The sequence below is a fragment of the Seriola dumerili genome, unplaced genomic scaffold (genome assembly GCF_002260705.1).
Source record: "Seriola dumerili isolate Sdu_G_001 unplaced genomic scaffold, Sdu_1.0 BDQW01000733.1, whole genome shotgun sequence".
Taxonomy (NCBI): domain Eukaryota; kingdom Metazoa; phylum Chordata; class Actinopteri; order Carangiformes; family Carangidae; genus Seriola; species Seriola dumerili.
Window position 1 is genome coordinate 158,027 of NW_019174988.1, and position 17,553 is coordinate 175,579.

The window sequence follows — 17,553 nt, forward strand, 5'->3', positions numbered from 1 at the left end:
AAGCTTGAGTAGGAAGCTTCACCTTGTTTAAGTAGTGAACATGAGACTCTTCTGTGCTCTGATTGTGTTTGCCTTGTGCCACTCTCTGAGATAGAGGGTGGGTGGGTCGTGGTGAGCAGGAGATGTGTTACTGAAAAGGAGGTGATAACTGATCAATCACAGTTCTGGGCCCCGACGAGGGATGTTTCACAGTTTTTATCCAGAACTTTTATCCACAGCTCAGGACAAAAACATTGAATTTCTAGTAAGTTATGGATCTTTGCATTTGCGTCTGGTTCAGTTAGGGTTGCAGGAGATGTAAAATATCTACTTTGTGGAAATTGAGTTATTACGGTGCATAAAAATGTTATTTTAAGTTAAGAAGTAACATAGAAAATAGCTGCTGAGTGAGACAGTCTCAGTCTTATCATTCTTGCTGTCATGTTAGGCCTAAAAAATATAGATAGATAAATAAAGGCCACAGTTTTAAAACCAGGAAATGTGTTTACAGTTTAGCCTGTAACACCATTTTATTTTGAAGGAAACCACAGTGTTGCTCACCTGTTGAATGAAGAAGAAGTGGGACACACTGTATGCAGTATTGGTGCATATCTGATGCAACCATGAATGATGAATGGATGATGAATCATCAAAGCAGATCAGTGTTGATACCCAGCCCTGGTCACTGTGGCATCTCCGTCGTCCCAATGTGTAGTTACATTTAAAAAATAGTTTCCATTCCCTTCAGTGGAGACAGTCTGACGCAGCGGGGTCAGTCTCAAGCTTTAGCTGCCACACATTGTGATGTCATCCAGCAAGACCAAGACCATATTTCTGTTGTTTAACTTGATTTCCTCATGACGACAGACAAAATAGTTGCTGCCATGGTAACTTGTAAAGCCCTGTCTGAGTGTTACGACCTGCTGTGCTGTGTTCTGGAGTTCAGAAAGCTTTAAAACACTGTATTACTTGGTGGATCATGGTATCTTAAACAGCACGCTCCCACCAACGCAGCCCCCAATATCCAAATCGCAGGAGCTGCAAATTTTTTTTGATGAAGGGAAAATGTGTCGCAGCATTGTTGTGCATTGTTAGCACCATAAGTGTTGTGGTGCTACAGAGACGCTCTGAATCATATTCTCCAGACGTACCAACACATGTGAATATGTTTATTTGGTAAAAGACCCAAGAACAATCACATCGTCATTTAAAAAAAAAAAATTTCGGTGAAATTGAAAAGTAGAAACAGCCATTCCAACTGAAATCGCATATTGCACTCAAAATAGTTGCAATATGATTTTTCTTTTTGCATATCGTGCAGCCCTACAGGGGTATAAATCATAAAGCAAGAAAAATACGTTTTAATGTCATTAAGAGCAGCACTGAGCTCTACCTTCATATTACAGGGATCACAAACAGTTTCCCCTTCATTAGATCTAGTGATCTATTCTCAGTTGTGTGGTGCACGAGTGTTTTTATTCATGCCTAGAGTGATACTGAACTGCCGGGTGTTTGGGGTTAATGTAAACAGCTCAGCCAAAATAAGACCTTCACCAAAGCCTGGCCCATAGCCACTTTACTCTGTGAATATAAATGCAGTGAGTGATTTCTTCAGCCGTCCATCAGTCCTGGTGGTAACATAATCTGCCTCTGTGCAGCGTTTTCAAAGGAAACTCTTGTCTCTTTCTGTTTATCTCTTTCTCCTCACTGTCGATTTCGAACTGAACTTTCCCTCCTGAATTTCTCAGAGGTCATTTTAAAGTCCTCGTCCGTCTTCTCTGCTCTGCTCGTCAGCTTCTGCCCAGAAACAAAATCTCAACAGGAGGATGTAAGGAGTCGGGCACCGGCTTCACCTTCAAACCCTCTTTCCTCCAGAGAGCTTATATATCAGTGATATATTCACCTCGAGATGACCTACGCTGCCTCTTGTTGACGCTCTCTACAGACAATAAACCTTCATCACACAGCGTTATCCTTCTCCCCTCTGCCTTTAAATCTCCCTCACTGTTAATGCTCTTAATCTCTCTCTTTCTGCAGGATCAGTCAGACAAGAGCAAGAGCGATGATGAGTGAGAAGTGGATGCCAGGACGTGAGGATATAGTTTATAGCACTTATAAACAAAAGGACAATATCTTCCATTACTGTCGTTCATGTGCAAATTCAGTTTTTTTTAAATTTTGCATCATTTGTCCTCTTTGTCTGTCTGTAGTGTTTGTACTGTCGTCCCTTCTCCCCCGGCTTGGAAATGTATTACTAATAATCAATAAGCTACAGCAATACCAATCTGCTTATATTCCTGTTTTTAAAACAATTTTTTAGTATATATTTTTTAACTCTGTGCTTTAACTAAGATTTAAATTCTGTATGAAAAAAGGAAAACAAAAAAAAAAAAAAAGATTTGGTCATGCCACAAGCGCTTTTGCTTTATTTGTACTTGCTTGCTTGCACTTTTAGAAAATGAAATCTTAATATCCAAATTTTAAAAATGTGTAATGAAAACAAATATATATATACAGTATATTTAGCCAAGGACATCCAAGTGAATTTTGGGAGCCACTGGTGATTAAAAAGAAAATGGCAATCAAGTTTTTAACTTTTTGATTTATTGTTTATTGCAGTGCCAAATATTGAGGCGTAGAGAAACTGATCGTTCGCCAAACCCCGCCCCCGATAAAAGATCGTCTAATCATAGCTCAGCAACGGTAGTTAGGTATGGCAGGCCTGTCAAACTTTAGATAAACAGCATTTAAGACAATGTGGAGGGTGATATATATATATTTGCCTTTCCAAAACCAAAAACCATAGAGCAAAAGGTATAAGGAATAGATTACACCGTGTTTATCTGCTGTTACGTACAGTAAGCTGCAAAGGTTAGCAGGTCCGTTTTTTTAGCTCACTTCCACAGTGGTAACTAGAGCTGAGACGATTATTCGATTGACAGAAAAATAGTCGGCAACTGTTATTATTAATATTCAAATATTCGAGACGATTCTAGGAACTAGATGATTTCACTGTTTCTGGGTGTTTGGACTTTAAGACATCGTGTTTAGTTCTGTGAAGTATTGATGGGCATTTTTGAGAGTTTTTGACATTACATTACATTTACTCACTTGACAGACGCTTTTATCAAAAGTGACTTAAAAGTGAACAAACACTTAAGCTTCAGTGTAGTAGGACTAAACAATTAATTCAAAAATAACCGGCAGATTAATCGTTAAGAAAATCAACATTAGTGTGTAAGTGTTCCTTCCAGTCATTGAGTTCATCGTTGACCACCTACATTAGTTTGAGGGGTGATTGCTTACCTTTAAAAAGCTCCAATCACGACAAGTACATCTACTGTGAATCTACTGTGAAGCTAATGGTGTCTTCTCTTGCTACTGTTAGCAGCTCTGTCCTGCTCTTCAGTGGATTTGGGGAAGCTTACTCACCAGCCAGTGTTACTCAGGAGTTATGTTTGCCAAACACACCGGTTAGTGCTTTTACTGTAGTAATTTTAGAGGTGAAAACATACTGTAAAATACATGTAAGAGTGTAAGCTAAGAACCAAACGGGTTACGTTACAACACATAAACAGTCTGGATGCTGACTTTTGTCTTTTAGAGCGATATCATGATGCAGCGATTTCTTGCCTAGTTTCAGTAGAAAACTTAGGAGGCAGTTACTTTCATTACCAATTAATCTGCAGTTTATTTCTTGGATTAATCAATGAATCGTCAATTAAAGTGAAAAAAAATGACAATCACTGTCCAAGGTGACGTCTTCAAATGTCGCGTCAAGTGTTTCGTCCGACCAACAGTCGAAAACCCAACGATCGGTTCAGTTTGTCATTGCAGAATTTTTTCACTACATTTGTTTGATAAACAAGTGAAATGATTAATCAGTTTTTTCTGTTGATCAACTAATTGTTTCAGCTCTACACCTGTTTCAATTGCTCTGAAATTCAAAAGCTTGTCAGACGTAGCATCAACTAACTACGGGCTCAGCAAACGGTCCATGACAAAGACAACAGGATTGTGAGAGTTGAGACAATTATATCGAACATTTATGCATCTTAGAGCCTTTATGACAAGATGTCAGTTGTTGCCCGATGGTTTTTAGATTAATTTGAGGTGGCCATGAATGCTTAATGCTTTTTAAATTGCTTTTATTAAGAAAACTGTAACCTTATATTATGTAAGTGGCGCATCATGTAGATAGGTCCACGTGTTTCATGTATCTGCTTCTAATTCTTCCAAGCTGTTGTGACTCAGCAGAAGCTTTGAACTCAATAATTTTCTCGCGCAGGAAGGTGCGTTCAGGTATTGGGGTTTTTTTTGAGAAAGAGGCCTTCAGAGCAACATCTCATGGTGGGCAGCAGATTCACAGGGAAACACCTTGTTTTGTTGAATAAAACCAGCATCTTATTGTAGCAGTAACTGTAGCTCTTTAAAGCGTCTGAAAACGTTACACAATGCGGTCCGTTGCAGCAAACAGATTGTAAAGAACCAAGTCTCAGCTGGATTTTTTGCAGTTTATAAAAATGGTTGACAAATATTTCAAAGAAAACAGTATTATGGGTTTAAAACTCTTGTTTGAATGACATTGAATATAACAGTATATTTTAAACGATGTCTTGATTTATACATTTGGATTGACGTGTTTGTGTTGCTTGTCATTTTATTGGTTTATATGTTGTTTGTAGCATGAACTCTTTTGGCAATATACTGTGTACATGCAGATACATCATTTTATGTGCTTGCCAACTCTCCATAAGTGTGACTTACTCTTTGCTTTCTTTGCACAGTGTCTTTGTGGTTGTATCTCATAGCCCAGGGCAAATAAAATCTCACAGATTTTCAGCACAAAAAGAATGTCTAATTTATTTATTGATCTATTTTTGCTGGAAACCATTTTTACAATATTGAAGTTTGTGAATATGTAACAGGATTTGTGATGCACACTTACTGTTCATTTAAAATGGAATGTACACATAAGTACATATACAGAAATTCAGTTCTTACGTAAGAATTTGAACCACTTGTGCTTTCCTTTAGGTTTTTTTTAATGCCACTTCACAACATTTCAGAGGAAAATATTGAACTTTTTGCCCCACTACAGTAATTTTGGACAAATTTAGTTAATACATTTTTTTCCCCTACATATAAAGAGTTAAAATATGATGATTTGTTATTGATTAAACTACACCTGGCATCAACATGCGTCTCAGGTGATCCAAGTGGACAGCTCTATGTATGATTAGATATATATACTTTAATATTAATATTTATAATCAATTTACTAAGATGCGTCTCCAGATATTGTGATTTGATCTCACATCCTTGCTCTATACATACGAATTCCCAAATTTCTGTTTGCAAATACCCAATACATTGTTTTCACAACATTGTCTTCACGTCCACACTGCTAAAAGAATGTGGCCACGTGGTCCAGTGGTTAGAGTGACTCGTTTTCAAACGCTTCCTCAATGCGTTCACACCTGTACTCAAAGCTGTCCACTTGTGATCAGCCAAGATGACGCTGGGTAATTATGAGGAAACTTTTTAGAATTTTTCAAACCAAACAATCAAGTAGTTGAGAAAGTTATCAGCAGACTGCGTCTCCTGTGCATAGTTAAACCTCAACTATAGAAATAAAATACTGCTTAGAAATGATTGCAATAAGTAACGTGGGTAATAATCCAATGATGTATTATAGTTTAACACTCACTTAACAATTTCTGCATAATGAGTAATTTCACTTTTTATACTTTTGTATACATTCGAGATTATAATAAAACTTGCTATTTTTAATGCAGAACATTTCCTTAAAGTGGAGAGTTTTTACATCGTTAGTAAAGGATCTGAACACTGTGCTACTGCTGCTGCCTTTTAATAGAGTTAAATAGATCAAAAAATATATGAATTAAATTCATTAATGGTCTTAAATACACTTAAATATAACATGTAACGTTTCAAGTTGCTGGTCTTGATGCAACAATGGTTGCTCTCGTTTTCTGTAACTTTTCTCCAGGGATGCTGTTTGTGTTATTGTACCTGCTAACTGCCATTTAAAAGTCTTAAAAGTCTCACATCTAAACTGATAAAACTTACAGACTTCCTCTCTCAGGTCACTCTACTCCAGGGTTTCTGCAGCGTTCACCAATTAAATTTAATACTGCACGGAATACAATTTAAGACCTGTTACCAACACCAACCATGCTGTTCAAACTATGTTAGTATGATGGACAGTCAGTCACGATTAAATATGTATTTATTCATTTATCCCCATCTACATTATGAGCCTCCATCCGACTGTCGCAGCAATAACTGTGTAATTGTGTTTGCTGCAGGTCTGATGGTGCCGAGGGAAACTACACAAGAAAAGATTGACCAGCCTCCAGCAGAACAATCCAGTGTCACCTCAATCTGTCTTTTAGTTCACAGGTGTAAAATGTCTCCTGACAGAGAAGCAGCAAAGAGAAAACTGATGACTTTTGTACCAGACACCCACATTTTCGTAAACAAGCAACAACGTGGCGTCGCAGTGAGGTCAAATCTGACATTTTTGGTAAATCTCTTGAGGATGAAAGAACAGCAAACGTGTCTCCTCTTTATTCATTTGCCCAGTTTTACAGTCTGGTGTGTAATGAGCACAGATACATTTTAATTTGTTTTGACTCGTTTCTTTTTTCTCCTGACCTGAGGAGAGCGTTTTTGAACATTTCTGTAGACACAGTGTCGAGGAGTTTTTCTTGTGAAAGCTGGTGTTGCCTTGAGACCCACTCTGAACTTCTATTGAGGACTCGAAATGCATCCTATTAAATCTACTAAATTACTTACAGCCATCACTTATTTCACTGACTATATTTAACATGAATCAGGTTCGACAGGATCATATTTCTTGGCAAAGCAAGACCCTGTTTTGGAGATGAAAATATTTTACTCCTGTAGTTTAGATCCAAAAACACAAGTGGATTTGTATGCAGCATTTCATGTCAAGTCTGTAACTGCCACAGCCTCTTGGAGGGTTTAAGATTCTCCATCGCCAACACATCATCACAAATCACATGCATGGATTCCAGCCACCCAAGGTCTGAAGCATGCTCCAGGTACTTCTCATCATATTTCCTGCCTTTGGCTTTTTAAGTGTCAGCATCTTGGGATTTCATGCTCCTACCTACTAAAAAATCACTCCCTATCTTTGCAGACCAACTCCACTGGTGAAGTAACCTGTGTCATCAGGGGTTAGTCTCAGGAGTCAATGTATTTCCATCAAGCGGCCTATAGGTGGTGCCAGTATGCCGGTGTTTCATAAATTCATTCAAAGAACACAAGGGTGGGAAACAAGTAATTAAAATTTTAATTTCTCCTTTACGGTAATTACAATTTTAACCAGTGGTCATTTACCAAAGTCGAAGCAAACACCACGGAGATTGATATCTCAGAAATGAATTTAAAATTTCATTTCAATCTCATTTATTCTTACTTACTTTTCAGGAGTTTCAGGCGTCTACACACCTGTCTAAACCACTGCTGTGGTGTGTCTGCTCTGCTGACGGGTTCATACTGTCTGTTAATGGCATCATGGCTGCATTGTGCAACTCAGTCACACAAGGACAGAGGAAGGACCGTCATACTGTACAGCTGTCTGGACCCTCACACTCCGCAGCACATCAAAACAGCTTTCCTTTTTGTATTCCTGCCATTTTAAACAGAGCTTCACTAAGCCAATTCCCCCTGAAGAATGACCATACATCGCCCCCTTTTTATCTGCCTCTTTGAAGTGCCGAGCTGTTGGGATAGACTTGAGCCCAGGAAGAGAGGGGCAAATTGGATGTTAATCCTTGTCTGAGTGCCAGAGATGTCAGCTGGAAAAAGTCAGGTGCCAGTGTGATTTCTGCTATTCCTCTGTAGCTTTTGTCCGGGGCTCACACCATCATCACATTCTCCAAGCAGCAGATGCAGGTCCTTCCAACCCCAAACTGATTCAGGGAATTTTCCTTCCTAATGACTCATGAATGGTGATCTGAAAGGGCCAGGTGCTCTCTATTATTAGAGAGCCCAGTTTGTCTGGTGTTGTAACCCGACCGCATTCAAAAGGCGGGAAATGGGCCCTATCGATGCTAACTCTTGCACAACTTAAAAGGAAGAGCGGGAAAATGCTTTGTCTCCCTTTGGATTCCGGGGTTCACTATCAGTTTAACGCATGATCGAGGAAAAGGCTCATTTTTCTTTGCAGCCTGGTAAGGTTTTGAGTCCGTGTAAGCTCATAGACATGAAGACAATGAGGGTTTCAGGTGCAAACAGTACATACAGGCCAATGTCATGTGTACCTGGTTTATCAAAGATTACATAAGGGCTGCAAAAACAATTACACTCGTCTTTGGTTGAGCTGTTGATTATTTCTTGTCATTAAAATGTCACAAAATGATAAAAAAAACTTTCCGTCACAAGTTTCCAAAGCCCTAGGTGACATCTTCAAATTGCTTGTTATGTCAACACAACAGTCCAAATGTCAAATTATTAAATCTCCCATTTCACAAGCTGGAAACACCAAATGTTTCCTCGATAAATAACATAATCGATAGTCTAAATTATTGATGAATAATGATATCAAGATCAAATTTTCTTTCTACTGAAGGCAGATCAACAGGGTTTAATACACAAATATCTTTCATATCATTAGGATGCACACTAACAATTATTTTCATTATCAATTAAACTGTTTGTTGTTCCTATTAAATTGCTTAAAAGAGCGACAGTTTACAACACAACACAAACAAAGAGCAGAAAACACTCACATTTTAGAAGCTGGAAAATATTTGGCATTTTTGTTTGATAAATGACGATTAATTGATTATCAAAATAAATGGCTATTCATTTTCAAATGATTAACTCATTAATTAATTGACTAAACATTTCAGCTCTTGACAGATCAGTTTTTATTTTTTAGCAGTTTCTCTTACAGGTTTTGGTGCAAAATGAAGAGACATGCATCCTCTGTTGCTCTACCCTTAAGTAGAGTCCCCTGCTGTATGACAAAAATACAAATCACAGCCCCATGGTTAATGGCTTACATGGAAGACGAAGAGACCATCAACATGTTCATGTAATAAAGTTTCAGGACTGTATCTGTTGTGATGCTATTGTGGTGATATCTGTCCAGACATATTTCACACCTTTTCATGATGACTCACGCTCTCATACAGACTCACAAGGTGAAAATAATACCTGTAACCTGTCACACTGACGCGGCTGGTAAATGTAACAACCACTGAAAGTAATTATCTGTCTGATGTTTAACAATCAAATTCTTTTGACCTTAATCCAGGTCCTTTGAAATTCAGTATTGCTAGATATCGAATATCACACACCTTCTTTTCAATAGCTTCTTGATCCAAATTATTGGACGATGCCAACCCCTGACAGTGACTTGAAATGATAAGCTAGAAAGGAGATGTCTCACTTTATTGGATTTGCTGTAACAAAAGAAACATTCAGTTTGGCCATGATACAGATCTTTAGGTCATCTCTACTGTGTTCTTCTTAGTTTAGCATGTTAGCATGCTATCATTTGTATTAGTATTTGACAAATTCAAATTTTAACCTGATAATGCCACTGTTTCACTTAAGTGAAAATATATCAATATGTATCAAAACCTGAACTTGAACATGAATTTATATTGTAAGCAAGAAAAGAAAATTGCTTTTTCCCTTTATCAACACACTTGCCATGATTTTACAATGAGTTACCGCAGTGGCCTTCAATGGCTAAAATCCAGTCCTCCAGTATGATTCACTCCCCCTGTTTTACATGATGAGTGGTCAGCAGTTACAGGTAGAGGAAAAGTTGTAAAGATTTAGATTGCTCTGAACTGGAAGAATCATCTTTCCTGAAATAAGGTAAAAAACAGAAAACAGATAATAAGAAAATAGTGATTTTCACGCTGCTCTGAAAATTACATATTAAAAAAATGATATATATGTTTGGCTTAATATCATGTATTCAAGTTGTCATGTATTTATTTGTAAAATTGTTTGTAAATTTGTTCAAATGATTTAGTATGTGTTTCTTTGTGAACTGAATAATGCATTTATGAAAACAAGATAAATTGCCCACATTCACGTTTGTCAATGTTTTTTTTTTTTTGGGGTGCAGTTTACAACACAGCTTAAACATTGGTACCCAAGCCAACAGTTTGTATTTCCTTGCAAAATATAATACGAAAAAGGTTGTAGGAGTAAAAATGTATTCGAAACATACTTACCTAATAAGGATGGGTCATTGCTCTTTATGAATGGAGTTATTTAGTGGCCTCTCCCTCCAATAAAAAAATCCTCCAAAACATTTTAGAAGATGGATCTTTTGTTTGAGTTGTTTTCGATTGAATAAAAGTCGTGAAATGATTTAAAATGAACTCATAATCGCTTTAAACCGTCACCACCACGATGAATAAACTCGTCTACGTAAGCAACGTTGATAAGCGAAGCATCATTAAATACGCACCTCAAAAAATTAGCATAATGGTCGTCCAATCAGATTTGTCATTGACATTCTTAAGACCCGCCCCTTCACCAGTCAGCCCCTGGTCTTAGCTAAGACTTATTCTATTGGTTGAAAATATTGTCAGTCAAGCGCCAACGGCTTTGTGCGTTCTGATTGGCCACTTTAATTTGAAAATTAAACGGTCAAAAAGACCGGAACGGAATTTTGCACGACAGACGTTACAAACGAAGGTATGATTATAAATTTATTCCATATTTAATGGGTTTTAACCGTGATATTGTTACATTTTCGGAGACATTTTAAAAGTCTTTGACGACATTGAGTATGTCAGACTTAGTGGCCATTGGCAGTGGCATATTTTATTTATTACAAATCCCAAAAAATACTTTGTGTTCCTGTAGCTAGCTTATGACGTGGTGGCAATTTTGAGACTTTGGATGATGGTTTTCCTTAATGTGCTCCTTGTTTCATATATTTACACAAACTAGAGCTAGCATAGTTGGTTTTTAAGCTGGTATACAGTATGGTACAGCTGTTGCTGATTGTAGGAAATAATAACAGACAACGAGTTTCCCTTTGGCTATAATATACACTACTGCTCTGAAATGAGTCAGAAGCATTGTATTATAATTAATTATTTTCTTGTTCGTGCTCCTATCCTTGAATAACAGCAGGTCGGATGAACGGTGATGCAGCGGTTACTACTGTTGCTCCACAGCAAGAAGGTTGGACCTGAACCTGCCGGCTGGCTGGGGCCTTTCTGTGTGGAGTTTGCATGTGCTCCTTGTCCCTGCATGGGTTTTCTCCAGGTACCCTGGCTTCCTCCCAAAGACATGCAAGTAAGGTTAAATAGGGTCTCTAAATTGCTAATTGCTCTAAAGTGAATGTGAACAATATCAATTCAGTTATTTTTCTCCAAGATATTCCAGTGATTTTCCAGTTAGGCTATACTCTCTGAACAATGCCAAAAATGTTTGCATCAGCTGGGCCAAACATTACCTGTTATTATAGATTGTATATTATGTAGTTAATGTTAATATATCTTGGAACAATAGCAACTTGTGTCCTTTTAAAAGAAGCTTTTTATTTTCAGTACAAATCCTCCACACTTGTCTACACCACCATTATTTAATACTTGACAGCCTCCAGAACAAGTACCCTATTTTTCACTTTCCTTTCATTAGGTGGAAAGTTTAAACCAACTCCATCTGATTGTTTGACCCCGACTGCAAATCCTTTTCTATGTTTTGAACTTAGATAACCTTCTAATAAAATGGACTGTGTGTGGGTAGTGATAAATTCATCTGACAGCGCTTGTGTGTCTCAGAATCGATGAACACCAAAGGTGAAGCCGGCAGGTGCTATGCTGGTTCACTAAGGTCTGCGGAACAAAATCCGTCGACTCACAGCTGTGAGATATTTTTCCAAAATAGAAACTTTTCAGTGGAATAATTTACATAACTCTGAAAGTTAAGTGTTATTAACTGGTTAAATTTGTTTGTTTAGAACAAAATGTAAAGCATTAAATTAAAATGTAAGCATTCCAGTTAAACATACAGTCTGAGGAATCAGCCGAGGAAGCAGACAAAGATAAGTAGCCTATTTTGGTTCTCCCCAGCTGGTCCAACTTACAATTGCACTGACTCACATTCCTATTGTGTCAAAAGCAGATAAGCTGCTTGCTGCAGTGTTGAATTAGTTTCCTATTATCACTAATTATTGTTAATGAATTGATCTGTCATGTTGTCTGAACTTGTGCATTAGTCACAGATGTGAGTTATTCTGTTTTTCCATAATTAAATCAGTCAGTTGGCCCAAGTTTATTTTTATTGGCCATTTGATTGAGGCATTTAATGATACTAAAGAACTCTTAAGAACATCACACACACACACACACACACACACACACACACACACACACACACCTGTGATGTAGAGCAGATGTGCCAAAGTTAAGCCAAACTATCCAGTTGTCCATCAAACCTGCAGAAACACTCCTGTGGGCTCTGGATCCCCATCAGTGTCAGAGTTTTATTTTCACAAATATTTTTTAGAGGCAGAGCTGCTCTTCTGACATATCTAATTTCATGGTTTGATGTAAACAGCAATGGACAGGCCGAGTTGTTTTTTCACTCTTAAGTGCATAGCACTGAGGTTCAGAAAAAAGGTAGCAGGTAAAGAGAACAGGAAGCTACTGTTGTAAACCCCTTAACATCCATGTCACTCCTTTTGGGTCCCCTTAAGTAGATTTATGTTTGGAAAAAATAATCTTATGCCACACTGTCTATTTGAGTTTCAACCATTTGTTTTGATTTTTTAATGCCATATTTCAAGTAAACTGTCAGTTTCTCTGCTGACCACGACTTCCCAGCTACCTTTATTTGTCCTGTTTGTTATGATGGATGATGTTACTGTGTGTAGACTAATTACTTTGTTCAACTTCTACTGAATGGATTCCTTGGCTTTTGTGTGGAGTCACACTAATAATCAAACCCTTTTATAGTTTTTACAGCTTTTCCTTAAGGCATTTTGACAGACAGTTATATTTGGTGTATCTGGGAACTTAAGGAAACTTTTGGGCAATAAGGTTAAAAACGTTGAATTTGGTGGTCTTGCTCTTAACTAAACAAAACTTGGAACAGCAAACATGATGCCTAAATTGAACGCATTATACTTTAATTGAATTATCAGTACTTTTAATCACACTGTGATAAGTTTTGTGTGTGATGTTTCACAAATATGACATTCTTCTGCTCTAGATATGCACATTAGCATGTTTCAGTACACCTGTCTGTCCTGTATTGCGGTTTCTGTCTTGGTTTTGGAATTATCGTTACAGAAATAAAAACACAGTGGATGTTTGCCAAAATGCACCTTGGGAGCTGTAGTTAATTTCCCCCCCAGAAGTTGTACACAGTACCTGTTTGGTGAATTTTAAATTTTTTTTATCAAAGAACAAGATATTTTCTAATGCAGTTGTTAATCCAAGTGTAGATGTGCTACAACTGTGTAACATTGTTTATGGGAAAAATGAATTGGACCAGAGGTGTCCAAATTAGCTCTCTGTGCAACTCTGTACCTTTTGCATTTCACAAAATTACCTGAAATCTCTGGGAAAACAAGTTGGATCTGGAAAACATTGCTAATCAGTCTCAGAGTGAAAATGCCCTCAGCTGTAACATGTGAAAAAGTCAGTTTTTCTGGCACAGTTTTGTATGAACTCTCCTCAACACTTTCAGGGCATCCCTTGTGGAGGATGTATTTCCAAAATAAAAGAGAAACTCACTGAGGGTCAGATGTTGTGTTGAGTGGGACTGACAGAAAAAAGACAGGGGAGGATGAAAGACTTTTAGAGAATCGTGTCATTATATTTCTTTGTAAAGGTGAAGTGGATGAGAGACTTGTTGGTGCCCAACTGCTGGGAAAAGCTACAGACTCTGTGGTCAAGTGAAGTTTAATGACACCCAAACTAAAACGTGAGAGGTCTCGGCTGCAGGAGTGATACAGAGAAGCAGTCCTCTGCTGACCTGTGTGTCTCTCTGGTGCTGCAATTGACAGGCAGAGAAATCTGATATTTAACATGACCACCAGAAAGGACTCCTATGCCTCCCCCTTTCTTCTTTTTGACAAGCCACTGGAGCAGTAATGTACATGAGGCTTCACATGGAGACATGTGTCAACGTTCAGCAGGGGTCTGAGAGTGTGAAAGCTGCCCACATCCATTCCATCAACATGATGGCATGAGGCCACCATGTGTGGGAGTTGGTTAGATAATTATGTTTGAAGGATATGACATTTGGCCATGGAAAAAGAGCAACGTAATAAGCCTGCAGCAAGGGAAATCAGTGCCGTTGTTCTGGAATGTGTTTGTGTGAATTCCAAAGTCTTTAATATCAGTATATGAAATGTGAAATTACTGGGAAGGTCTCTGTTGTGGTTCCACACCAATATTTGAATTTCTTTTTACAGGCATTTGTCTCTGTGATTGACATCGGTGACATTCAAGCTGAAATTTACAAGTCTGCGTCCCAACTCTAACGATGGCGGCAGAAGATCCAGAGTCCTACATCCAGATGAGAGACCTTTTCCTCAATCAAGCAGGTAGGCAGCATGCAAAACGTACCTGACAACACAAGGAAGATGACACCAGATATGAAAACCACAAAGGATTTATTCATAATTATATGAATATTGCATATTATATGAATTGAACTATGACCTCAAATATGCTGATTGTGCATCCACTGGGAGTCTGCCATTGATAGCTGTCAGAAGTTGTAGTGGTGACAGTTCAGTAATAGTTATTTAACTACTCTCTACTGGGACTTGAATAAAAAATCTATATCATGGCAGAAATAAAACTCAGAGGATGGAGATATCAGGTTAGAAAATTAATATTGTGATGATTTCCATTCAGTTGTAGTTTCTTCCCCAGAGCCCTACGTGTTGGGAGCCCTGCTGTGTCCAGGCAGTGGTCTTATTGAAATGATTGAGGGGTCTGTGTCTCTTGATGTGGTGCTAATGTCAGTCAAACATGGGCTCAGTTTGACTTTTTTAGTCACTTGCGGCTGTAATCAGCCTCAGCTAAATTGAATTAAACCTATTGTTAACAGGGTAAGGTCATGTTAACGGACTAGCATTAAGCTGAAAGCTAAAATGGAGATAAACATTTTTAACACGGATCACCAGAGGTATTGGGATTTTTTTCTCTCGAGATCACAAATGTCTGCACCAAATATCATGGCTGCACAAACACTATGTTTACATCCTCCTGATGGCTCTAATTCCAACATTCTCTCAACTCCTGAAGGAAATATCTGGCTCTTTAGCAGCTAAATGTTTCACTATGTTCACCAGCTGGTCTCTAACCGTCTGTCTGCTGTTTGCTGCTGAACAGGAAGTGTACAGTGGATTTTTACAGCTTTTTCTCTGAAAACAGCTGCTGCGGCCAAAAATGATGCTATGAGAGCGGTGAGAGTGAACTAGAAAAAAAAAAAAGAGAAAAAATAAAAAAGGTTTTTAAAAATGAGCTGAAACTCAGAGTAGAGCTCTTTCAAGCCGAGGGGAGCTGCAGATTCACGTGATGATTTTTCTGTAGGTTCATCACAGTGACTGACCTTTTCCAAAATGTCTCTGCTTTAAGGACTTCTTGTCAATGATGAAACTTCACCTAACCGATGGGCAAACTTCAGCTGCTGATTTTGAAATGATCAAAAGCTGAAGAACAGGCAGCTCCTGAGTGGACCTTGTGTTTTGTACTCTCAATCTGAGGTTTCTGAAAGTAAAATATGGTATTCAAAGGTATCACAAATGTATCCACATCTCACTGAGTTTATCTAAACATTTCCAAGTGAAGGTGACTGTCTCAAAGAAACTTTTTTCTGGTTCCAGACAGTAAGAAAAGCCTGTGATCGGAAGCATTTCTACCCTTTTGTGATGAATAACTTTTTAAGAGCTGGAATATCATTCCTCCTCTTCATTGAAAAGAATAGTTTACAATGCAAGCCATGCTCTACTTTATTTATCGATATCTTTGCGATAGCAGTAACACTGGTGAGAATCACTCTGGATGTGGTGTGTTTGGTTGCTGAGGACTCACCTTCCAGAGAGCAGTGGGTTCAAAGAGAGAACTGGTAGGAAAGTTTGCAGGAGACAAGATGAGGAGAAATTGTGGCGTGTGGACAGTGTTCAAGTCATCTCTTCATTCCATCATTTGACCCTGATGTGCTCAGGAGGAATTCAACGTCTGAAAGAAAAGCGGGATTAGAAAAGGCCGCCAAAGCAGGTGGCTGGATTGTAAGTAGAGACGATCGCAGCCTGTTGGCTCAGCGGTTCAACCTTCTGATAACATTTTCTCTGCAGCTGCACCATCTGGGCTTTGATGTAATGAAGGTGTTTTCTTTTATTTCAGTTCATTAACAGAGCTGCCACAAATATTCCAATAGTATGTGCAAGTTCAAACAAATTTCAGACAGCAAAGACAAAACAACTGCATGCTATATAAGTAATACTTGCACTCCTATAACATTGTCAAACTCACAACGGACAAAATCGATGTAGCAGAACCAGGGATATCTTCTTTTTTATTTTATTTACTTCTACCTTGTAAAAATCTGGCACCTACATCTTCCAAAATGTAATATTTCAGGAGACGGTTTGATCGAAGATGTGGGTGTGCTAGTAGTGCCAAATGTAGCCTCTAGCCACTAGCCTCAAGCAGAGACTTCTTTCTAACTGCACACCACCAGATTTTTTTCATTTCCAAACTTGTAGTTTTCACCCCCAACTGATACTGGCTCAAATGACTTTCCTCAGACTGTGTTCAGTTCTGTCTGGAGGTACAAAAACAACAGATGCTGGCTCCGTTATATTCTTTTTCTGTTAATTAATAAGCAGGGTCCCTTTCAAATAAAATAAAAATTAAATTAAATGGATCATTCATAGAAGAGCATATCACCAAATTCTGCAGTTCCCCTCTACTCAATGGAGCATTCAGCATCTTTCAGCTCATTGTTTTGGCACCATGGCCTGCAACTGTACTGCTCTGGTTCACACTCACTGCTCTCATCAACTTGTTTCCAGCAGAAACAGGAAGTAAAAAACAATTCTTTGATAAATCCACTGTACGGCAGGCAGACAAAGCTGGTGAACAAATTGGAGCATTTAGGAGCTAAAAAGACAGATTTTCAGATTTTTTCCCAGGAATTGGTGGAGACCAAAAGGTAGCCACAAATATGACTCCAAATAATGTTGCTCCGTGTTTATTGGATGCCATGCACTGTACATTGGCAACTGTTTGTTTCGTTCACCGCAACAACTTCTTAAGTTCAATTAACATTGCTTCATTCGAAATTAGTTTATATTAATGAATATTAGTGCTGTTTGACATTGTTCAAATGATGCACCTTTAGTATGGGTGCAAAAATTACTTTAAAAAAGTCGACAGCCATCTTCTATTTTCTATGAGGAGTGTGTGTGTGTTTGAGTGCCAGTGGTGGGAGAACAGAATAAAATATGATTAAGCTCACTCAATTCATGCATAAACCTGAGGAGATTGATTTTCTTAAGAGACCTGGTCAGGCATC

General features: G+C 38.2%; 1 protein-coding gene across 3 annotated transcripts in view; it reads left to right on the top strand.

The window, feature by feature from the left end:
* LOC111236843 (probable global transcription activator SNF2L2) overlaps window positions 1–2,387 on the top strand; it is a 52,860-nt gene extending 50,473 nt beyond the window's left edge. For all 3 annotated transcript variants that reach the window (XM_022765713.1, XM_022765715.1, XM_022765714.1), the window contains one exon: window positions 2,017–2,387. In XM_022765713.1, the coding sequence (XP_022621434.1) occupies window positions 2,017–2,052 (36 nt within the window). In that variant the 3' untranslated portion in view covers window positions 2,053–2,387. The remainder of the gene's footprint in view (window positions 1–2,016) is intronic.
* Window positions 2,388–17,553: the final 15,166 nt, after the last annotated feature.